General features: G+C 42.9%; 1 protein-coding gene across 1 annotated transcript in view; it reads left to right on the forward strand.

Annotated features, from left to right (window-relative positions):
* The first annotated feature begins 1,178 nt into the window (after nt 1-1,178).
* The window catches only part of PLEKHG1 (pleckstrin homology and RhoGEF domain containing G1), a 122,235-nt gene continuing 97,689 nt past the window's right edge, over nt 1,179-25,724 (forward strand). Inside the window, exon 1 of the mRNA XM_056853198.1 lies at nt 1,179-1,248. Coding sequence (XP_056709176.1) covers nt 1,200-1,248 — 49 coding nt within the window. The 5' untranslated portion in view covers nt 1,179-1,199. The remainder of the gene's footprint in view (nt 1,249-25,724) is intronic.

The raw sequence follows: 25,724 nt of genomic DNA on the forward strand, positions 1-25,724 counted from the left end.
CTGCAAGCAGGGCTGATGGTGGATAGCTTGGGTAGACACATCCACAGCGATGTTAAATGATTAATTGAAATAAAGAATGTCTCTCTTCTTGACTAAGGCCAACATAGTAGTTCTCTGTGCACTCACTTTTTTGGGAAAATATTAAGTGCAGGTTTCAGATGTTTTTGACCTTTCTCTATAGACTTGAAAATGCAACAAAGCAGTTGGAGGTTTCCAGATCCTGAATGTATACAACATGCCGTAGTTTTCCACTGACGTTTCCAATATTATTAACATGGCAAGGATGGTGGAGATGATTCAGCATTGGCTTTTGTCTCTAAAGTTGCAGTCCTGTGGAAACATACTGGGAGTAAGTCCCACTAAATTCAGTGAGAGCCAGTGTGGCAAAATGGTTGGAGTGCCATACTAGGATTTGGGAGACCGAGGTTCAAATCCACACTTTATCATGGAAGCTTGTTGGGTGCCCTTGGAACAGTCACACACTCCCTTGCCTAAACTACCATACAGCATTGTTGTAAGGATAAAATGGAGGAGAGGAGAATGATGTAAGCTACTTGCGGTCCCCACTGGATCTGCTAGCAGGAGTAAGATAGCTATAGTGCTGTGGCATTGCTCCATCTGCATTGTAATGGGCTTTGGGGATACAAGTTGGTGGTTAAAAGTACATTTGATTTTGAAGGGCTGTATCAAGTTCCGTAACTTGGCCTCTTGCCAGTCTTGTTTTAGAATAACTGAAGTGACAGAGCAGTCCATTTTGGTTCACGTTTGTGCCAATAAATTGTTCTTGTCCCAGTCCAACCCTCTTAGAACCCTGATTGTAAGATATTAATTTTATTTAATTATCAGTTTTCCAAGCTTCATAACACAGCCCATAGAAGTACACAATCTGGTCTGAAATCCTCTAATACCTAGTTAAATTGTATGTTTTTTAAAAGTCATTGTCTACTCCACTCAGGATCATTATTGTTTGATTAAGTTCACAAAGTGTTCATGGTAGCATATATTTATTAGCTGTGTTACTATATTGTTGAGCGGAATGGCATTTTTGTGGGGGAGGGGTATGCTGGAGGTGAAATAGTTTGTAATCATATCCCAAACTTGTAGAAAAGTGTTCTTTTGCTCCAATGTACTGGCCTCAGTATGAGAATAGTTTCCTTTCTTTATGTCCCTCAGGTTTCATTAAGCTGATCTCAGTTGAGATGCCAGATAAAACACCAGAGGGTAAAGAAACGTTACCCAGGAATGAAGGTTAGTATTGTGTTCTTGAGAAATCTTGCCTTTTCATTTTCTCATATTGCAAGAAAAGAAAATATTAAGCCTTTTTTTGTATTAAAACATTCTTTTTGATAGAAAAGTTTACCAAAATGTAGAGTACTTTATGAATATATGTGCAATTTTGTACTTTAATCTGTGAAAAGTGAGATGGTACAATTGATATTTTGTTTATTATGAATGTGCTTGGTTTGTATGTGAGAAAAAAATTAAAGCTGTGGTATTTATGCTTTTTTTGGCACTGGAATCCAGTTTGACTGAACGGTAATGAAAGCATTTGTGGTTACATCAGGTAGTCACATTGTAACAGATGGTTCAAATGTGGATTGTGTAAATCTCAACACAGTAAAGCAGCCAAAACAAAGTAAACATTAAACTCTGTTAGCATTTGTATATTGGTCTGTAATTTATTGGTTTGCCCTTCTGTTTTACAAGGTGGTAAATAGAACAAAAGTTGTGTGTAGTCATAGCAAACAATAAAATTTGGGGGTATTATGAAGATACAATATTCACAGTATAAGTATACTGTTGATACTTTACTAGTTTGGCAGTAGATTGTTATGGAATGGAATGTGCTTCACTTTATTAGGAGGTACAGAGGCATTATACATGAAATAATGCTAATGAGGGTATTGTTTTATTGGTCAGGACCAGGGTATGGGATCTGCCCTGGCACCATCTACCATCTAGTGCCGTGTTGGCGAACGTATGGCAAGCGTGCCGCAAGCGAGCCCTCTCTGTGGGCACACACGGAGCCATCGCGTCTGCCTAGGGTTGTGCCGTGTTGCCGTGTTGCGGTGCTCCTTCTCCCCAAGCCCATGCTCCCCAAGCCTGCGCTGGCGCCCTCCCTCTCCTTGCACTGGGGCAAGCCCCTCCCTCTCTCTCAGCTGAGCTGCGGGCCGCAGCTCAGCTGTTTGTTGGGGCCCCGCCTGTCTTCAGTTTTGGGGCCCCACCCATCTTCAGTTTCTTCCATTCTGCTTTCCTAGGTAGGTATTACCACATTGATTGCTCTGCCTTTTTTCTTTTTATCCCTGCTTACTCTGTCAGCTTCTCATCATCCCTTACCATCCAACTGACTCTCTTCACCCCATTCCAACTGCCTTTTCAAGCATCAACATTGTTTTTTCCCCCCTTACAGAATGTTAAGCGCTGTGTTGACTCACCTATATATCTAATTCTGAACTTGGTCCCAGGGTGCAGCTGTTTTAAAAAGGGCCTTTACAGAGACAACAAGGTACTAACTTCTCAGCTGAACCCTCCCCTCCACACCAGGTACAATTATCTCCTAGCAAGGAAAGAAGACAGAAAAAGATTTGTCTACCAGGAACAATAGCCACCCAGTTGGGGAGAACATTTTTAATTGGGAAAATGAAGAAAGTTAATATCCTCCCAGCCCAGTGTGGTCTGTCCCTATGGCTGCATTTTAGGGTGAAAAAACCATGTGGAGATCTAGTAATGGATCTTCAACCTAATGTGTGGTTTGGCCTTTAGTCCTCTTGGTTTCAGTCTAAGAGCTAAATAGAAGAAAATACTTTTCTCCCCTTGAAATCTATAGAATTCAGAAGTACTTGAAGAGCTGGGGATGGGGGACATGGTTCAACGGTAGAACACCTGCTTTGCAGTGAGTATACAGTACTGACCTTGATAGACAAAGGTCCATGAAGCTTCAGGTGTCCCATGTGGCTGGTACTACAGTGGCTTTGTTCTCAGACGTGGGTCATATCTTTGATCCTCCTGTCATGCCAGGATGTATCTCTGTCTGTCTACCTAGCTTCCCCCAAGCCTCATTTCTAGAAGAAATTTCCAACTCTTTCTAGAACAAATCATCTGACATCTGCCAGTTTTCAAATTTCACTGTGCCTAGCTAAACATGGTAAGCCCCTCTCTGATGGGGATATTATCAAAACAGCCATGTTGTCTGGGAGTAATTCCCTTTTCCATGATTTCCCAAACAAGGATAAAATTATTCAACGCATCTCTGAGATGCCACTTAGCAGAAATACTGTTAAAGATCGAGTCCAGCGCATGGCAAGTGATGTTAGTCAGCAGCTCACCACTGACTTACAAAAGACAGCCTGTTACTCCATGTGCTTGGATGAAAGCACAGATATAAATAATCATGCAAGTAGTATGATTTTGCATTAATTTTGCATTATGCTGTTGGTGACATCATGAGAGAAGAGCTGGTGAAACTGGTGTCTTTGCCTAAAAGAACACAAGGGATAGATATCTACAATGCTGTGATGGAGGCTTTTTTGTCACAAGACATAAGACCAGAAAAGTGGTTTCAATTACTAGTGATGGGGCACCTTCTATGGTGGGGGCAACATCTGGTTTCATACAATTCTTTGATAAAGAAACAAAACATCAAGTCATTCAGTTCCATTGCATTATACATCAAGAAGCTCTTTGTGCCAGGGACAGCAGCAAAAAAATTGATGATGTCCTCAAAGATGTCACAAAAATGGTGAATTACATCATGGTTCATGCTCTGAACTGTCGACAGTTTCAAGCACTTCTTGAGAGGTTCAGGCACAGTATAATTGTCTACTTATGTACAATAATGTCCGGTGGCTGAGCAGAGGACGAGTCCTGGAGAGATTTGTAGCCTGCTTGGTTGAAATTAGGCTGTTTATGAATGAAAAAGGGCAGGAATATCCACAGCTCACTGATATGGCCTGGCTTACCAACCTCATGTTTTTACAGATTTTACACAACACTTCACTGTACTAAACAAACAACTACAAGGCGTAGGGAAAACAGCAGAAAGGATGTTTTGTGATATCAAAACATTTGAGAGAAAACTGCAGGTTTTTGAAAGAGACCTTGAAAGTGGGCAGCTGAAATATTTTCCAAAACTAAAAATGCATTTAGAAAATTTACAACATTTGCAGACAATCCTACAAGCCATCAGGAAATCTACAAGGAATTTTCTAGTATTGTAGCAGCTGCACAGGTGAATTTTAGTAACAGATTTTCACAGTTCCGGAAGATGGAGACAACCCTGTGTTTTCTTACTTCTCCAGATAAAGCCAAATTTGAAGAACTTGATCTTTCCTGCCTACACTGGTTAGATTTAGAAAATCTGAAAATGGAGCTAATAGAATTTCAAGAAAGCTCTATCTGGAAAAATAAATTCTATGACCTGCGTGAAACACTTGAGAAGATAGAAGGGATGACAATGGATAGCACAGTTAGTTCTGAAAATGAAATCCTTAAAGTGTGGAATTCTCTGCCAAATAATTTTAAGTCAATGAAAGCACTTGGGATTGCTTTCCTTACTTTGTTTGGATCATCATGCTTGTGAGCAGCTGTTTTCAGCTTTGAATTATATCAAATCTGACACCAAAAACAGACTAACAGATGACCTGAGTGCTGCATGTTTTGCTCTCAAACTTACAAAGTATGAGCCAAGGGTGGAAAAATTATCAGCATGCACACAACAGCAAAAATCACATTAATTGTTCAAAAGCATGCCAAATGCAAACTTACCTTTCAATAAAAAGTTGTTCGTATCATTGAAAGCTCTGTTATTGTGTTTTTCTTTTAAGGCAAAAGATGTTAACGTATAAGTTGTTTTTTCTAAACTAAAACCTCAGTATTCAGGTTAAATTGCCGCATTGGCACTCGGCGATAAATAAGTGGGTTTTGGGTTGCAGTTTGGGCAATCGGTCTCTAAAAGGTTCGCCATCACTGATCTAGTGTATTTCCTCTAAACCCTGAATCCTTGCAGAAAAGTGGGATGTGAATACTTTAATAACAAAATAGATATTTTATAATAAATTAACCATATAAGACAAACTAGCCTGAGGTAAGCTCTGTCGCCTCACACTGATTTAGTAATCTGTTATCAATCCACCAAATTGCAAAAATAATTTTATCATCCATTAGGTGTAGGTGTATGGCAAAATAGTTGCCTATAACCATCCTCTTTGTGTTTAGAATGAAAAAAGGAAGGAATTGTACTCTCAATGTATTCCTCCTTTTCTGTACCCCAACCCCTTCATCTTATAAATTACCTCTTAGTCATTGTTTCTCAGACTGGAATGCAAGGACCCCTTACAGTCTGTGAGGGTATTCTAGCAACTTGTAAGGAAAGTTGGAACTCTCTGCTTTAGGGGGACAGAACTAGTTTCCCCCTCTTTTGAAGGGCAGTAACTCGTAGAGTCACCTTTATCCATTGTCACTTAGCATCCCAAGGGTATGCAGTACCATGTTGTTCATCGCAACTTACTCCCAGGAATGTGCCTCTAGGACCGTGGCCAGACAGTGTAATCCTAAACAGAGTTACCCTTGCTAAGCCATCTGAATTCAGTGGACTTAGAAGAGTATAACTAGGGTTGCCAGGTGGCTGGTTCCGGTGGGAAATTGCCCACCAATCTACCTGGCTGCAAGAAGCCACACACATGTGTGCGATCGCTGCCTCAGCCCCGCCCCAAAAACCTCCCACCCGTGGAGAGGGGGGACCTGGCAACCCTAGGTGTAACACTGCTTAGGATACCACTGCAAGTCACCTATTTCAGTGCTGGTTCTGTTGTTATAGTTTCATAACAATGCTCAGGGTATCAATTACTGTTTTTCACATTTATATTATTTTCTGGGATTTGAGGTTTGTCCTCAGTAGTTATGAGAGAGAATGTATATAATTAGAACCTGGATTTACTAACAGAACACTGTTACTAAGAGGAGTAAACAGGGTTTCAAAATATTGTCGAAGGCTTTCACGGTCAGAGTTCATTGGTTCTTGTAGGTTATCCAGGCTGTGTAACCGTGGTCTTGGTATTTTCTTTCCTGACGTTTCGCCAGCAGCTGTGGCAGGCATCTTCAGAGGAGTAACACTGAAGGACAGTGTCTCACTGAAGTAACACTGAAGGACAGTGTCTCACTGAAGTAACACTGAAGGACACTGTCCTTCAGTGTTACTCCTCTGAAGATGCCTGCCACAGCTGCTGGCGAAACGTCAGGAAAGAAAATACCAAGACCACGGTTACACAGCCTGGATAACCTACAGGAACCAAGGGTTTCAAAATATTTGGTTATCGCCAGTTTTTCTATATATTCTGGGAAAATTTGTTTGAAAAATTGAAGTTCTTTTCTTTACAGTTTCTGTAGCGTGTGTTGCTGTCTAATAAGCTGCTATTTCAAAGCCCTACTATTTAGTTCTTGTTATAACAAAGACTTGGAAGCCCCTCCTGTTCCTTCTGGTTTACCCCCAGGAGGTTGAAAACACCCCACATTTGTCCCATGCCTCTGCTTAGTGACACTGCCCCTTTCCATTGCTCCTGAGGGGTGCCCAAAACAAACTAGATATCTGTTGCCACCAGTGACTGTGAGAGTCATTCTCCTGCTGGACAAAGTTGTACATCTAGCACTCTGTACCTGCACTGCTGTTTAAAGGCTCCCCCTAGTTGCAGTGCCTGCCCATCTCACTCCGCAAACTAGCATGAGGGTAATTTACCACAACCCTGCACATTCCAGCTATTGACCTCCAGGAATGGTGAGCTGACCCACTGCCCCCTCCCCATGACCACATTTCAGATAGCAAGACAAGATAGACATATTGTTTTTTCAGAGATGAGTGTGGTGTAGTAGTTAAAGTGTTGGACTAGTATCGAGGTTCAAATGCCCATTCTACCATGGAAGCTTGCTGGATGACCTTGGCCACTTACAGGTCTTTTATGCATGGGTATTTCACTTACCATCACCCCTCCGTTAACTTCAGGTCTTTGTGTTGATTATGCATGCCGTTTCCGTCTGTCAGAGGTTGCCTCACTCTCCCCCTGCATTTCCCCACATTTTGTCCGCATTTTCAAATTCGAGATAAAACAGGTCTCTGAAAACGGGGGCAAAATTTAGGGAAATTCAGGGGGAGTTCGAGGTGATCTCTGATGTAACAGCATACATAATCAGCATAAAGACCCAAAGTCGTTGGATGGGGTATGGCGCATGAAACAGCCATGTACAAAACTCCACACTCTCTCAGCCTAAAATACCTTACTGGGTGTTTGTAGTTGCTGTTGTTGTGAGGATAAATTGGAGGAGAAGAAAACAATTTATGCTGTTTTGGACCCCCATTTGGGGAGAAAGACAGGGTATAAATGAAGTAAAGAAATACAAATAATTGTGAGAAAAGAGTAAAAAAGCTGGCTAGTGTGGCTTGGTTGTTTTCTTCCCATTGTTTAAAATGTGTTTATTAGATTTTATTAGTTGATTTTCAGCAAAAAAGTTTCCAGAGCAGCCTACAAAATGGAAACACACATTAACATTAACCTACATCACTACTCTTTTAACAGTTTCTAGTGGAATGATCCTCTGACCTGGATAGCCCAGGCTAGCCTGATCTCATAAGATCTGGAAAGCTAAGGGGGGTTGGCTATGGTTAGTGCTTGGATGGGAAACCACAAAAGAGGTCCAGGGTTGCTATTCAGAGGCAGGCAATGGCAAACCATCTCTGAACTTCTCTTGCCTTGAAAACCCCATGGGGGTCACCATAAATCATCTGCAACTTGACAGTACTTTGTACACCCATACACACACACACATGTACAGAGTGGAATTATTTTTGTTTACATCTTGCTTGCCTCTATGATTGGTTGTAATTAACCTCTTGGCTCATCACTTGAATCTAGTTAATTTATTTGAATTTTCCTAAATTACACCACACTGAAGGAAACAAATATGTTTAGTACTCACCTCCATCACCATTCCATGGTTTAAACTACAACATCCAGAATTCTCTAAGAGGATGATTTGGTGTTGTATTAGTAACAGGTCAATGGAAATTTTATTATGGATTTTAACTGGTATTCTAGAGTTTGCCTGCAGAAAAATACAGGGACGATTTATGATGCTTGCTGCCGCAAATGTTGAAGCAGCCCTAGAGCACCTTTATAATAACAGTGGATAGTTTTATTAGCTGTCTTACAGTGCATTCCTTAAGGGGGGGCAAATGCTCTTAGGAGCTGTCATGACCCCTATGCCGGCATCCGTGCCACTTGCACCATGCAAACTGGCATGGACACCGGTGTAGTGACTCTAACGCTGGCCCTCTAGACCACAGCAGCAGCGTGGGGCTTGGGTGCTTGTGGGGCCTCCCACCAGCATTCTCCCATCACAAGGACCCGCGCCAGCATCCCAGGAGGCATTCCCAGGGGCATTTCGGTGGGGGGCAGGCTGGAGCTGTCATTAGGCAGCTTCCAAACCCCTTTTGCCCCGGGAACGCCTCTCAGGATGGCAGCGGTCTGGCACAGGCCCACTTTCCCTGGTTTTATTTTGGGGTAAAGGCTTCTTTCCCCTTTGTGGCAGCTGGGAAACCTCTGAGGAGGCTTCTCAGCTGTGCTGTCCCAGCCACCGCTGTTGCCCCCCCCCCCCGGAGTACACTGTTAAGCAGATAACTGTTCTTAATTGTATTTTTATTGTAGTAACTAAACCAAGAGGGTTATAATAATTGAACAAAGTGTGTTTAGTCTAACAAACTAGTGTCTTATTGTGATAAAACACTGTTTCATTTTGTAAAATATTAAAAATTATCTTAAAATAATGTTTATCAAATTACTATTGGGTTAATGTGAACATACATTGAAATTCTATTGAAACTTGGCCCTTGAATTGAGGATCTCTGATGAGCAGGTAAATTATTTGTTCTTTTGTTTCCTCTTCCATCAAGCCCTTATCAGTCAACAAAAATGACCTATAAATGATACAGATCTTGCTTAGCTTATGAAAGGTGAGGTTTTGTGTCACTGGAAAGCGTATTGTGTGCAAGCACATGAGAAGTCTATGCAAAACATTTTTAATGAGGCTTAGGTATCTCACATTTCTTTACAGTAGCTCAGAAAGCCATTTTCTCTTGCCAACAGCAGTTTACCTTCATCTTCAATGGAATGAAAGTATGATTGTGAATAGAGCTGTAAGAGCAGATTATTGTTATGCAATGTAGCTCAAGGTGTCTTTGATCCACTCAGTGCTTTTTACTTACTGGGGTCTTCTTTCTTTTCTAAATCTGTTGAACAGAGTGCTTCGGTTCTCATGTGTTTTTTTTAAATGTGTACACCCTAAGATCACTTCTGTGGCGATCAGGGCAAAGGCAACATGATTGGCACTGTACTATACCAGAAAGCTTAATCATCATATATTTTAAAAATGGCAGCTGGATTCCCTGACATTCTAATAGAAGCTTGCAGGTTGTAAATATAACCTTTCAACCTTAACTGGGCCAGGTACTCTGCCATAGTGTTGTGCTACCCCATGCCAAACCTGAATGGTATTTAAACAAACAACTTGTTTAAAAATGGGAAAAACAAGGAGTACAGGTCTCAAGCATTTGGTTAACTAAAATATTTTTACAAGGCTTTTACATACATACACTTTAATGAAAGGAATGGATTGCTTGCCACCCAGAAGCTGCATTTCTACCCATAGTTCTGAGGTTACAGGGAATCTGATGGTCAAATAAATTTATCCAGCATGTTGGGACAATATGAAAAACTGATATGGAACTGAAGTCCAGTTTTAAGGTGCCATGCAAAAAAGAACTCACAGCCTGGCCCCTTACAATGGATCCTTGGCAAACCTCCTAGTCATTGAGCAGCAGCAGTGTCTGTTACAGCAGGAAATCCTGACTTCTTTCTTGGTGTATTTGCTGCCAGGCTTCTTGAACAGCTGTCTGGTTTGTGGGGCTGGAGTAAGCTATCAGGTTGTCCCTGTTCTCATGGTAAACCAGAAAGAGATTTTAATGGTATTTTTAAAAAAATCCAAGATTTTGCTGGGTATTTGGATACATTTCAGTTTGAATATAGTTTTTAATATTACTTAGTGAGCAGTTCAAGAAGTCAAATGTATTAAAATATTTTTCCAGTAAAACAGTGGGCACTAGTTTTTGGGATCTTCAGTTCCTGTTCATAGGCCTAGATGTCTGACATTATCAATTCTATCAGTCATGATCAAATTCAAGGTTGGTTCCAGGTTTTTAGGGGCCCTGAGCTGGGTGTCCAAAAAATCAAAGCACACAGCCCAGTCACCAGATTCAACAGAGAAATCAACAACTACATTAAGATAGCATCAATCAGATGTTGTTTGAAAAAGTACCATTTTGCATGTTCCCCAAAACTACAAGGGAGAAGGAGCATTTAGACTTAATGCACTTAGACTTCATGCATTTAGACTTCATGCACGGGACAAGAGGACCAGTGCATTGATGCTATGACGAAGGGGGTATGAGCCCTCACTGAAGCCAACCACACTTAGAGGATAAAAGGGACCACCAGAAGAGATCCGTGGGCTATCTGAGTTGGCAAGTGGATGTATGTATGGAGAGGTGGTCCTTCAAGTGTGTGGGTCCAAGATCATGAATGGCTTTATAGGTAAAAATGAGTTGAGCTCAAGAATACACAGGTAGCCAGTGAAACTGTTTTAGTGTCAGCATAGTATGCTCTTAGTGCAAGGCTGCCTTGGGCTACTGTACTTCTCACCAGTTGGATTTTCAGAGATAGCTTCAAGGGCAACCACACAGAGAGCGTGTTACATTGGTCTAACTGAGTGGTTACAAGTAGTAATCCTCTATCCACCAAATTCAAGTCTTAGTTCTACCAAGTTAGTGACTTCTGGAAAGGAAAAGTCCCAACCTGTAAAATTGTCACAAAGTTCCACAAAGTTCTTGCAGAATTAATTGTAAACAAAGAGAGTAAAAGTGCCGTCAAGTCACACCTGACTTATGGCAACCCTGTAGGGTTTTCAAGGCAAGAGATTTACAGAGGTGGTTTGCCATTGCCTGCCTATCCATTGTGACCCTGGGATTCCTTGGTGGTCTCCCATCCAAATACTTTCCAAGGCCACCCTGCTTAGCTTCTGAGATCTGATGACATTGGGTTAGCCTGGGTCATCCAGGTCAGGGCAAAGAGACCCCCCACACACACACTTTTCATGTGGATATTACTCCCTGCGCCATAGTGCTGCAGTGATTGCAGGTAGATCATTCCCAAGCTAAACCTTCTCCCTTGTTTAAAAGGAACAATGAGCAGCCAGTCTCAGGATTATGTGAAAGGAGAAAGGCTGTGTGATAAATGTAAGGCTAAAACATGGAAACCGCAAGGTGGGCATCCCCCTTCCTCAGTGATTGTAGATATTATACACTTGGACTTTCTAAAGGCTATTGGTGAGTTCTGCCACCAAAGACTCCTGATTAAGTTTAACAGCCACGGGACAAGAGGGCAGGTTCTCTTATATATTAAAAATTGGTTAAAGGACAGGAAGCAGAGAGCAGGAATAAATGGACAGGTCTCACAATAGAGGCAGTGAGCAGTGAGATCCCACAAGGATTGGAATTGGAACCAGTGTTACCGTACCTAGTTTGTTTACAGATTATCTGGGTGAGCAGCATAGAAACTAAGTTTGCAGATGATATGGAATTTTCAAGAAGAGGTGAAAACCAAGGCAGATTATGAAGCATTCTGGGAACACATGTTATGGATTGCACAGGCTGGGTCTGGGGACCCTACCATGTATCCTGTATAACAGCCAAATGAGACTTGCAGGTACTCCTTCATTCTTATGCAGTGCCCCATTTACATTTCAACGGCGGCATCAGTGATGAAGGAGCTTCAGCCTCCTTCCCCCCCCCCCCATTCTGTTTTACTAATTTGCAAATGGTGCAGGGGGTGTGCTATCTGGCCTGTTGAGCAAATGCACCTGTGACACGTCAAATGAAATTCAGAGTTGGTGAGTGTAAGGTGATGTATATCGAAACCAAAAAAGATTTTAATTTTCTGATTAGGATCTAAATTTGCAGAAAATGGAGCCCTGTATCTTGGGGACAATGAATATATGTACAGTCCATGTACAGTGTATTTGATTTTTCTTTATACATCATTGAATAATTCTCATGTTACATTCCTCCAGGCCTACGGTTGAGGGCAGCAATGGTATGTTGTCATAACTGGCCTCCCCCCCTTTGTTTCTCTGTTCCATCGATTTAGGGGTGGGGCGGTTGCCATCCCCAGGCTCCCGTATGTGAAATCGGCACAAATTGGCAGTTGAAGATTTTTAATTTTATCTTTAGAGTTTTATTGAATGCATTTGATTATATGTGATATGTACATTTTGACGGATGTGAGCAACTCTGAGCCCAGCCTAGGTCGGGATAGAGAGCAGGGTAGAAATTGAAACTGTACATTTATCCAGGAACTGGTCTGTGGATTCATTTGTAAAGTGAATGCACGTTGGCTCTTTCTTGTAAACAGATATACACATGTACAAGCAGATTGTGTGTTCACTGCAAGGGCGGACTGGCCAATAACTTACAAAGAAGTTTCCTAGAGGGCCACTGGTGGCCAGGAGAAAGCATAGTCAAGCTCTAGCTACTCTGCTACGTGGCTCTGACCCTGCATCAGCAATGGTAATTGTTGTCAGTTTACCAGTTGCCCTTTTCCCTCACTGCTGCCAGTTTTCAGGAGGGAGCAATGGGTGAGCTAATGCCGGCTATTTGTACTGCTGTGCTCAGTGACCCCCTTCAGCATTGGCTTGTGGTACCACAGGGGGCGCTCCGCTTGGCTTGCTTCAGGGCCGTTTTGACTTCCCAGTCCACTCCTGGTTCACTATAGTATGTGAACAGTGCTTGAGAGGAAAAGACATCTTGGGGTTATAGTAGATGCCTCAATGAAAATGTCGATTTGGTGACTTGTGGCAATGCTGAAAAAGTCAAACTCCATGCTGGGGATTATAATAAATAATAAAAGGGACTGTGAATATAATGGACTGGAAGCTGGACTAAATAGTCTGGTGCAGTAGGAATTTTCTTAAATTCTTGTACATTTAATGTGCTAATTTCAGAACAAATTAGGGTTGCCAACCTCCAGGAACCGACTGAAGATCTCCTGCTATTACAACTGATCTGCAGCCAATAGAGATCAGTTCACCTGGAGAAAATGACCACTTTGGCAATTGGACTCTATGGCATTGAAGTCCCTCCCCTCCCCAAACCCCACCCTCCTCAGGCTCTGCTCCCAAAATCTCCTGCTGGTGGTAAAGAGGGACCTGGCAACCCTAGAACAAATATAAAAATGTTTATAATATTGCAACCATTGCTGGGTAGGGCAGGACCAATAAAATCCAAGTAAATACTTTCCTAGACACATCAGGTGCTAGTATTTATACTGTGGTGCACGAAAAGGAGAAGAGCTATTTGAGAAATTGAGTAGGCTGAAAATAGCAACAGTTTATTTAGCAGCATGGTTGCTAAATTAGACTTGTTGTAGTCTTTTGAAGACTTATAGAGTCTATTAATGACTTAACACACAATGGTAACCATGAGTTTTGGCTGGCTGTTGTCCAACTGGAGTCCAGCATTCTAGTCTGCTGTGATCTAATGGCCTTTTCATCAGACATACAAAACCCACATGACCTGTGAGTTTAAAGTGTGTGTGGAGGTGGGGGTAAGGAACTGGATAATCTCAACACTGAACAAAAAGATCAGAAAACAGCAACACTGTGTGCTTTCCACTTGGTTAAATTATTGTCCACTCTCAAAAGGAAGTGGGCGTGCTTTCAATGAAGTGTTGAAATTTAGGCAGCAAATCATTTGGCCATGTGTATAAAAGGCAGCATATAAAAGGCAACTATAAAAGGCAGCATGTAAGTCCTGGGCACTGCATTCAGACCTTTGTAAAACTACTGTTATTCTTAGCAAAAATCACCAAGTTGGATCCCTTCCTACTAGGGTTGCCAACCTCCAGGTGGTGGCTGGAGAGCTCCTGCTATTACAACTGATCTCCAGGCGACAGAGATCAGTTCACCTGGAGAAAATGGCCACTTTGGCAATAGGACTCTATGGCGTTGAAGTTCCTCACCTCTCCAAACCCAGCCCTCCTCAGGCTGCACCCCTAAATCTCCAGGTATTTCCCATCCTGGAGCTGGCAACCCTACTTCCTACTGTGGGTACAGATTTAAGAGACTTTGGGAAAACCTTGATTTCTTCTTTATCTAAAGCACTTCTTTTTAGGCTGGTTTCCTGTGAGGTCCAAGAATGAACAGGCCATTCTTGAGCTGGCGGCGGCTGGGGACAGTGGGAAGGAGACGCTGCCATGCCACCTCCTAAGCCGTTCCATGGCTGCTGAAAGACAAAAAAAAGCCTTTAGAGGCTTTTTTTTGTCAAACAGGGCCTTTTCACCCCATTGAGAAAAGCGAGGCTGCGCCAGCAAAAAAACTAGCACAGCCTTGGTCCTCTCGCCACCAGCGTACCCGGGGCGAATGAGGACAGGAGGCTGCCTAACAGCAGCTCTTCCCCTTGGAACGCCCCCGGAACCCCTCCTGGGATGCCTGGACGCCCCCTGGGACGCTGGTGTGGGTCTTTACGCCAGTGGGATGCCGCTGGAAGGCCCTGCCAGCGTCCTGTGGCGGCAACCAGTGTCTGGCCCTCCCCTCCAGCATTGGGACCATTTACAGTGGCGTAAGTAGCCTGTCAGGCTCAGGCGTCTGTCCCTAGCATCCCATAAGCAAACTCATTCAGGCAGGTGATCCTGAAGCAGTAATACTTTATTAGGAGCAAAAAGGCAGATTAAAGAAGCTGACTGCTTACATGCAGGTGAGGCTAGTAATGGCGATGCATTGATTGGTTACATGTTTAAAAGCGTTACAGGCTACGAAGGTAAACACGGCTAAGCATCCCCGAGATAAGGATTCCCAGGACAGGAAGACTAAACATCCCCACAGCTGTGGGAAACAAGGCGAGGGAAACTGTACACAGAGTTTACAGGCATGAGAATCAAGGACTTGTTGTGTAGTCAGAAGCTGGCCTGCTCATGTCAAGAGCTTTTACCCTTGCTAGCAGCAAAGGCCTGAGATAGCCTGGACGCCGGTGTGGAGGGCCCCAACGCCAGCGCAGCGCTTTCCTGGCCTCCTAAGGGCTTTCACCCTTAAAGGTCAGGAATGCGCTGTAAACCACTTCACTTTTTTGATTTAATTAGATTTAGCTTTAATGTTATAGTGTTATATGCTCAGAAGCCTTGGATTTTTTTTTTAAACAATGGGTTACCTAATTCTCTTTCTCTGCCTATTGCTGTCCCCTCTAATTAGGCAGCTCAGGTCACAAACTAAAACCAGGGGTGAAAAATAGGGTGATGCCCTTTGCTGACTTCAGCTCCAATTCCTGCCTTTATTGCTCCCTGTCTTTGGGACAGGTGTGCTGGGCAGACTTGCACTATGGGCAGTCTCCCCTGCCTTTCTGACTTATTCCTACGTCAGCCACCAAACAAGCCTGCCCAGGGGAAAAAGCACTTCAGCAGCTCAACACAGTAAATTTATTTCAGGGAAACAGCGTAAGAATAGGGAAGACCTGAACCCCATCCCCTTCCTCAGGATGCTTTTTAAACATATAAATAAGTTTTTCTAGCAAGCTTGGTGCTGAATTACAGAATATAGAAATGACATAGCTGTTTTATTCAACAACGCAGTTGTATGTGTGCCTTCAAGGTGTTCGCCTGTCTCCATTCATAGGTGGCAAACCTTTTTTGACAGGCAGACAGTAATCCTTAAAGCACTCCAACATGTCAGGCATTGTTGAAATGAATGGAGTTGACACCAACTGATGGGTTTAGGGACTGGATCCTTATTAGCGATAGGTAGTAAATCCATGTAAGATGATACATATCTCAAAGGGAGACTATCAAGTATCTCCTTCTAAATATAGTCTTGAATTTACTATGTTTACCACCTCCTTAGCAGCCATTTAGATGTGTACCCAGTAGCTCAACATAGCCTATGCTGCTCTGTGTTCCATGTGTTGTTTTCTGAGAGTAATGTCACATGTTACAAAACTGCTGCATGGAAAGGTGTCTCTGAGTAGTAAAAAAAGGTTGTGACCTGCTTCTAGATTGTCACATGTGATGCATGTACAGGCTCTTTTAAAACCCTCTAGACATGTGATGGTAAACTGTGGGGTGGGCAGCATGTGTACACCAATTAGTGACATTTCCTTTATGAAAATGCCTTCCATGTATGAAGTTTGTAACATGTGAAGTGAGCCCTGAGCAAGACGGGTTCAGTGTGTTTTATCATTCCAAGCAAGATGTTTTGTTTTGTCCCCCTACCCCTTCCCTGCCAGTGCTTCCTAAACAGCAAAATGGATTAATGGAAAATAATCTACAGTTTCCTGGGAAATTATTTTGTTTCTAAGTTTTTTAGCATTAAAAATATAATACTTATTAATGCATTTCAAAGAAACATAACTCTACAGCAGAATGCATTTTAACTGCGTATTGTGGCACCTCAAATATTAAGTTTTATTGTATTGTAAATAATTGCTGAATTAGAATTTCACAGAAGATTTCATTTTATTAACCATGGCTTAAACCTACACAATTACATCTGTTGTGAATAGTTACTGTTTGTATGTTTTTGTACCCTTAAATTTTGTATAGAAATGTCACAAAACATCCTTTTTGCATTTCTTGGCTTTTTAATCTCTCTGTTTACAAATATTCCCTCTATATCAATTCGTGTAGCTATACCAATCTCTCTCTGTCTCTCTTTCTCTATTCACACAAACGCACACATTTTCCTTTTGAAATGAGTAAAATGCTTTTAAGAAAGACAGGATTTACTCACGAAAAATATATTGCATAAAAAAATTGAGGACGTTTTCAGGTTGTTCAGTGGAAAAATTGGGACATTTTGGGGAGCATTGGGGGAAAAAACTCCACTGACATTTTCTTTTGGAATGAGTAAGATGTTTTTTAAGTCGTGGTTTTACTCAAAATGTGTAGCATGAAAGTTTTTATATAAGACTATCTCCACCATTAGATAATAATTCCTTATGTCTATGTGAATAATTTTGGCAACAATTGTGTGTCTGTGTGTGTTTGTGTTTAGTTTCATCAAGTTGCTTCCATCTAAGTGGCCTGGGATCTGCTCCGGGCCCATCCATGGTGGTAGCAGAGCCCTGCTGCAGCCAGGCTGGAAGGTGGAGGGAGGGGAGATGGGATTGCCCCCTGTGAGTTTCATGGGTCTCCACTTGTACATAATAATGGGGAATACTATGCCATGAATTATTTTGATCACCAGTGACACATCATTACACTTACAGCGCATTCCTGACTTCAGAGGATGAAAGGAAGGGGCTGTGCCGGCATGGCCCCCCCCCATACTGGCGTCCGGGCTATTTACGCCACTGTAAGTGGCCCCAACACCAGCGGGGAGGCCTGGACGCCGGTCTCTTGGCGCTACTGTGATGTAAAGTCCCACCGGCGTAAAGTCCCGTGCTGACATTCCGAGGGGTGTTCCAGCATTCCTGGGGCGTGCTGGAGGCTTTCAGCCCAGCACACTGGCGGTGAGAACAGTGGTGCTGTGTGCTGTGTATGTACATAGTTGGCAGACAGGCAGGGGAACGGAGGAGCTTGAGTCTTGGATGAAGGATCCTAAACCCTGCACACACGATTGGCCCCCTGCCGGCTAGCGCCATTGGTCCTAAGCTGGCACGCGCCATTGGTACCCGGGGTTATTACCCCCTATCACGGATCGGGGGGGAGTGGCCGTGGGCTGCCAGGGTAGCATATAAGCGGGGCCATTTCCACTGTATGCCCAGTTCTGTTCTGTTCTTCAATAAACGCGTTGTTGTTGGAACTCCGTCTCGACCTCATTTGTCCTCCCCATGCGGACTTAACAGTAGCGACGAAGGCTGGTAGGCAGTCCGGCTTGCTACCGAAATCACTCTCGCTGAAATCTCCGTCGATTCTCTACGACCTCATGGTGCCCGGTAGGCAGTCCGGCTCACCTTGCTGAAATCCTTTCGACATACTTGAGACGCAACACCTCGCTACCATGGCCATCCAAGGATCCCTGGAAGCTTTCGACTCCGCCAATCCCAGCGGAGTGGGAGAGCTACGCGGACCGGGTTACATGCTTCCTGGACGCCAACAACGTTGAGGACGCCGGCAAGAAGCGCTCACTGTTCCTCAGCATGTGTGGGCCACGGACCTTCCAGCTCGCTCAGTCCCTGCTGGCCCCCACCAAGGTGATCGAGGCGCCATTCGCCAAGATAATGGCTGCGCTGGGCAACCATTTCACGCCCAAGCCAACTCGCCTCGCTCACCGCCTGCCGTTCCATCTCCGAGACCAGGAGTCGGGCGAGTCCGCTGCCGACTACCTCACCGCCCTACGCCACACGGCCCAGCTCTGCGAGTTCCTGGACCTCCATGGCTCCCTGCTCGACCGCTTCGTCTTCGGCCTCCGGAACGAGAAGGTGCGTCACTGTCTCATCGCCAGAAAAGACATCACCCTCACGACGGCCGTCGAGGAGGCCGCCACTGCCGAGGCCTCGACCAGAGCCGACTGGGGGGGGCAACTGGTGTGCCGCACCTCCTCTACCGCCGCCAGCGACTGTCCACTACGAGAGCGCCAGCGACGAGGACGGCGAAGCAGAGCCCCACAAAATGGCCCCTTTGAGATCGTCACCGTTCATAAGCCGCTGCTGGGCCTCTTCATCCCAGACCGACAAATGCCACAGATCCTGTCACCCCGGATGCTCCGCTGGTCTATTTTTTTAAACGCTTATGACTTTCGCCTGCTGCATCGCCCCGGGATGTCCATCAGCCACGCGGATGCCCTCAGCCGCCTGCCGCTTGAGGGATCCGACCCCGACCCATCCCCAGCGTACAATGTGATGCTCCTCGAGTCTCTACCGGGATCTTGTAACATCTGTGTATGCTATATATGTGCTCTGTGTATGCTATATGTGCTACATATGATTTATGGAAGGTTGTAACATCCAAATATACAGCCGCTTCAGCCAACTAAGAGATATCAGCAGTAACGAGTTCCTCCCAATGTGATTGGATCATTCCATATCAGCTGACCGCGGAAGTAGTGCCGCAATAGGCACGGAGCGAATCATAACGATCCCCACAACATCGCCTACTTTCGAGTAAAAGGAATTGCTGCCGGCATTTGGACTTTTCCGGGGGGTGCTCATCATTGTTAAAAGGTTCTGATTAGTTATATTATGTAGTGAAGCTACACGGTAAATCTTGAGTATATTCAGAACTTATAACTTCGTTGTTGTACACGAGTTTATGATAAGCTAAGTGCAAGATAAAGAAAATATTTTGGGGGAAAAACTGCACTTAAAGTGATATTAGTGGCTGTGTACTGAGTTTTTCTCCTTAGGTATAGATAAGTATAGATCAGTACACCTACTTTTTCATAGAATCTCCAGGTAATAGCTGAAGATCTCCTGCTATTACAACTGATCTCCAGTCGATAGAGATCAGTTCACTTGGAGAAAATGGCCACTTTGGCAATTGGACTCTATGGCATTGAAGTCCCTCACCTCCCCAAACCCCGCCCTCCTCAGGCTCCACCCCCAAAATCTCCCGCCAGTGGCGAAGAGGGACCTGGCAACCCTAACCCTTCTAAAAGCACTGTGTATTGAAGGGCATAGATAGGTAAGAGGAAAATGTTGATTTCCTCTTACATTATAAGTACATAATCTCTTGTGTTTTAAAAACGAAACAAAAGCTTTTTTAACAAAGCATGTAGCCTTTTGATTTCTGTTAGTGCAATCCTAAGGGGGGGGGAGCCCTTAGGAGGTGGCGTGAGCCCATCGTAAATGCCACTTGCGCTGGCTAAATGGGCATTTATGCCGGCACCAAGCCACTTACGCTGGTGCCAGGGAGCAGCACAGCCGCTCCATGCATGAGCACCAGCACAGCCATGGTGCCAGTGTACCTCTGGTGCAGGAGCTCACACTGGTGCCAAAGGGGTTTTTCCCAGGGGTGGGGCTGACTTTTGTCAACTCCCTGAGCCCTTTTGCTCCAGGAACACCCCCTTTTGCCAGTGTGAACTTACGCCAGCAAAAATGGTGGCGCAGTCCATGCAGCTGCATAGAGCTTGGGGAATTTTCCTGCTCGGTTTGCTGGCTGCGCTGCAATTACCCCCTTCTACATTGTGCTGTATGTTTTACAACAAGGTGAAAGTTTATGTTGCTAGAAAAAGCTCAGGTAACTATGTGAAGAAGCTTATTTTGACTAAGGAAAAAGGAATGCTGAAACATGAATTGCTTTTTCCTATCTTTAGAAAAGCATTTCACACAAAACTAAGACTGGTTTTAGGGTTGCCAGCTCCAGGCTGGGATATTCTTTGGTTGTGGAGATTAGGGAGGGCAGAATTTGGGGAGGAGAGAGACCTCAGCAGGGTATAATGCCATAGAGTCCACCTTCCAAAGCAGCCATTTTCTCTAGGGGTAACTGATCTCTGTTGTCTGGAGATAAATTGTAATTCTGTGAGGCCCCACATGGAGGATTGCAACCCTAACTGCTTTAAATAAATTCCAGCTCTTTCCATATTGAAGTATTTTCAAGAAAAGAATGCTTCTAAAATTGTTTGTGTCCTCCTAGCAGTACCCACAGTAGCCGTATATTAAGAAGTGCCGATTGCTTTGGAAAGACGGCAGTAAGGCTCTGATAAATCTTAAATTTAGAGAGATTACTGTAAGAAAATACTTGTGTTAAGCTTAACTTTTTTTTTAATTGGCTCCCTGTGGTTTGAATTAGTTTGAAAGGGGGAAATTGCTGCTTGCTGACAAAGTGGGAAGGCAGCCAGCTTTGATGTTTTATAAGCAATAAAATAGTAATAGAAAGGGTGCATGTTCAACTGAGATGGGTCAAACTAGTAAAATATATTTTTGGAGCAGTCAGCAAATCAGGCTTGGGGGTACAATGCTTTTACAATTATCCAAGCACTTTTAAATTGCAAATTTGGGGGGAATAAAGGAGCAAGGTAGTTATATCCTAACATAGCTGGTCATTAACATTCTTGGTAAATCTCTACACTGGATTTTTAAAAAGAAAGAAACTCAAGCCACGCTCCCTATGTGTTAGGTACATGCCATACTGTAGCAACTGAAAATCTTAAAAAGTTTTATATGTTAAATAATAGTAACAATTCCTAGTTGTGGGCTTTGCGTGCCAGAGTTATTAAGCATATATCTTGTTATGCCATTCTGATAATGAATGGCTACTGTTTATTTACTTGTTATATTTTATTCCCCCTTTTAAACCAGCTGTTGGTGAACCAAAAAAAGAGAGTAGCTGGTGGCGGAGAAACTGGTTTTAAAACTTGCAAGTGGTGATTCTGCGTTAAATCATTCTGGATCAGATGCGTTTGAAGCTTGCTTTGTTGTGTTATCATCATTTGGAAAGTGAGTCTCCTAGAATAAAACAGAGAAGTCCTGTGTCTCTGTGTTCTTCAGAAGTGCACTTTTCTCTTAGAACTAAGGACATTGCTACATATTTAGGGTTGCCAACCTCCAGGTACTATATACAATTCCAATAACATTCAAAATACATAAATTGCAAATTACAGTTCCGTATACACATACTTTACTTGTCACTTTACTTGTACTATGCCAGTTTTGTACAGTTCCAGACTATCAAAACAGATAATGTTTCCGGTACAATTCCATTTCGCTTATTGCTTCATCAGTTTTGGAAATCCTGTTGTGCCAGCAAAATTGGTTCTTATTCCAGTTTCAGAGGAATGTGCCTCTCTACTTTTTATGGATGGCTGATTGCACCATCTCCAGCCGACAGAGATCAATTCACCTGGAGAAAATGGCTGCTATGGCAAGTGGACTCTATGGCATTGAAGTCCCTTCCCTCCCTAAACCCTGCCCTCCTCAGGCCCCGCCCCAAAAACCTCCCACCAATGGCAAAAAGGGACCTGACAACCCTATACATATTGATACCCAACATGTGCATGTATGTGCATGTAAACATAACACGCTGCCAGACAATTGCCTCATCATGTTTTGGTGACATGTTTCTAATTCCCTCACGAATACCTATAATCTGAAGAGTACAGATGTGGAATGGCCTGGGGAGTGGTTGGGTTCTCTGGGCCAAGCTTGTTTGGAGCCAGATCCTCCTGCCTGTGATGCAGCAGGAGTAGGGGCTACAGAAAAACCAAGATAGGACTTGATGTGACTTGTGGATTTCTAGTTGGTCATCCCAGGATGACAAGGATTGCCGTAAATGTGTCAAGTGCATGGATATACCTGTGCTTAGGCTTCAGAATTAGCAGCTTTGATGCACTTCTGCTTTTCTTTTGAGGAATGGTAGTTCTCCAACATCCTCCCCAACTCCCCTTGCATTATTGAGGCTAGGGAAGGGTGCCAAAACTCTAAACTGCAGCATTAAGGCTTCAGATATTGAAAAAACACAATTCATTTAACAATGCAGATATCTGCCAACGGAGCACTAAGGAGCTCTTGCTGAACTTTGCAGTTCTTAAATTGGTAGCCTTCTGTTCGTCCTTGTATCCCTGAATAATCTGTTCTTTGTTTGGGGGTTGGTCCTACAATTCCTTACAACACTAACTATTATTTGAAACGTTATTTGAGGAAAATGGGGAATGTGGGATAAAAATTCAAGTTAGAGATGGTGAGGTAATGTTGCTTTTTTTAAAACATTACTTCTGTTATATCAGTGTCTTATTTGTGAAGTGGCACTTTATATGGAAGGGAAGTTCCATTTTGTATGACTTGGAAGTATTAAATCATCACTTAAAATTTTCCTAAAATCTCTGTCTTTTGATGTTTTTAATTCCTATGGAAACAAGCATAAACAAAAACATTAGCATCTGCTTTCACATACATCAGGAGGTAAAAAGTTCAACAACTTCTATCTTGACTATACACGTTACTGCTTATTTTTCAACTGAACTTGCAAATTCTGGCATGTTTCCTTCACTCTGAAGATATTTAATTATTGTGTTTGGCAGATGGACTTTGATACACTGAATAAACTAGAATTCTAGTTCAACTAATTTCAATTTAGGAGTATTTTAGTCCTCTGCCAAGAATCAAAATTATGAATTATTGTGTAGGCTTTGTATTTCAGCCCCTAGAAATCCCATTGTTTCAAAAAATTGTTTAGTGTCAATGCTTGACATATTGGTTTCAATTGGCCCACGTTGTTAATAGTTCTGGCTCCTGCAAAATTCAGACATGATGCATCTTACTCTTTTGTTAAAGGTAACCAGATGTTCTGAAGCTTCAGTTAAAATACGTTCCTTCTGTTTTGTTGACCATAGTGGGCCATGGACTTTGTGAAGCAACTGCAAAAGAACTATCGAACTATAAAATCCAGTGGCGTCATGACTTTTGTTAGAATTTCAGTTTATGCAGTATTTGATCTTAGATTTGCCTTCTGAGGGGCAAATACTGCTGTACCTGGCGGTCCTGTGTATGGTCTGTGACAGGCATTCAAGATTATTCTTAATTTCTGGTATCTGCAAAAAATAGTAATTCAAGTCATAATAGGCATAATAGGAGTGGTTCTAGGCTTGCTTCTGATCTCCAGGTGCCCTGTTGCTGGGTTCACTGTCATGTTTGATAATTACTTTCTTAACTATGATTAAAGCTTATCTTAGTGGCACATTTTCATTATGATGTTATTAATAACTCATTTCTGAAGACATGCTAACTGTATTTATAGCCAAACATTCTTGCTCAGAAGAAAAACTCAGAAGAAATTCAGTAGGACTTCATTTCTTGACCATATAGGTTTATTGTTGTTGCTGTTTTACCAATATGTGCTGCTTTTCTTCTTGTCTTTACCATTTGGTGACCTTTTAATTTTGGTAAGCACTTGATATTTAGCAAATTATTTTGAAAAAAATTTCATCTTGAAACATGCAATTTCTTGAAAGTACCGGTAGTATTGATGTAACTTTTCATTCTAACATAACTTAAAAAAAAAAAAAACCAAAAATCCAAAGAGGCTGAAGTTCAACCTTTTGAATTTATGTTATCAAGCTAGAGTTTTTGTTTGTATTGGCCAACATCAATATACAGAAGTTTATGAAAAATGCATGTAAAATATGGATGTCAGCCATTGTAATTGCTACGTTCTTAAACTGTATTTGTTTCCTGTAATGTTAGGTTACTTTCTGCTAAACTTAAGTTTTATACCATCCTACGTTCTTATAATATATAATGATATTTTATTTTTATTGTAACAGATGAGAAGAATGAGATATTCTTGATATAGCTTTGTCCAGTGAAACAGATGGTCAGTGAAACAACAGTGGGCTGTTCAGTCCATTTAAACTAAAGCTTCTTAATTCGTTAACACTGGTATAGGATTTGGGTGGTGTGGGTACTTTCAAGGGAGAGATATTAGTGACAGAGTGGGTCCTGAGGTTTTCAATATTATATTAACAGCCCATTCCTGAGCTGGGAGGATGAAAGTCCTCAGGAGGCACACAAGGGCCCACGCCAGCTTCTGATCTGCTTGTGCCGGCGCCTGGGCCACTTGTGCTGCCAAGAGTGTTATGGACACTGGCATTGGGGCACTCATGCTGGGGCACTCATCCCTCCCAATGGTCAAGTCCATGCGCTGTCATCCAGGGGTGTGTTCCCCGGGGAATTTCGGAGGCGGAGCTGTCAATAGGCAGCTTTCTGACCCCTTTCAGGATGGGAATGCCCCCCTCATGCCTCGGCGGTGCTGTGCCAGGTTTTTGCTAGCACAGCCTTGCTTTTCTCTATGGGGCTATTTCCCCCTGATATGCCTGTATTATTGTATTAATTCCCAAGGACAATAACACAGTAGGAGGTTGAGAGTTCAAAGCAGTTTGTTTATTAGGCCCAATATATGTACCGGGTGAGAACTGCCCCAAATGCTCAGGACAATTCACACCAGAACAAAGGATTGCAACAACGTTTATAACTTTGGGTCAGGGGTGTTACCATTACGTCGATTTACTGCACATTGGTTGTCTACTTCACTTTAATTAGCATAGCGTATTAGATATTGGCTGAAGCTGTCTCTAAGCAAGCACTAGGTCTAGAAACACATTCCTAAGGGTGTAGGTAAGATGCTGTTTTTCTCTACTGGTGAACGGCCGTACCAGGAAAGCAATGTAGTCTTTTATTCTGGCAGCTCATAATGGCGTCTGCCAGACTCATGCTAACTTAAATGATTACACATTCGGGCATCTGTTTCAAGGATCAATACGTTACCCCTTATACCTGGAGCTGCATGTCAATTACATACATGTGCTTTCACATGGTATTGTGCTAGATGCTAACCCTTATATCCTGGGCTTAGCATCTTTATAAGTGCGAGTATGCGGACTGAACATAAAGCATACATTTCCAATACATTTCCCATAGCATATAATTATTTCAGGCATTACACCCCCATTTTTCTGTTCTTTTTTTAAAAAAAAGGCTTTTTGAAGCCTTGTGGCGGTCGTAGAACTTCTTTGGAGGCACCTCGGCTATACTGTCACCAGCTGCCGCAAGGCTCAGGAATAGGCTGTTAGAGCAGTTGTAAGTGGAACTTTGTAGGTGGGATTGGATAGTTAATGAATGTAGATTTACATTCAAGTGAAATTTCTGAAATTGTGATATTCATCCCTATGGAGTGGAGTCAACAATTCACAACAGGGGTTAAGAAAAGGAC

This window comes from Euleptes europaea, chromosome 7, assembly GCF_029931775.1.
Source record: "Euleptes europaea isolate rEulEur1 chromosome 7, rEulEur1.hap1, whole genome shotgun sequence".
Classification (NCBI taxonomy): Eukaryota; Metazoa; Chordata; class Lepidosauria; order Squamata; family Sphaerodactylidae; genus Euleptes; species Euleptes europaea.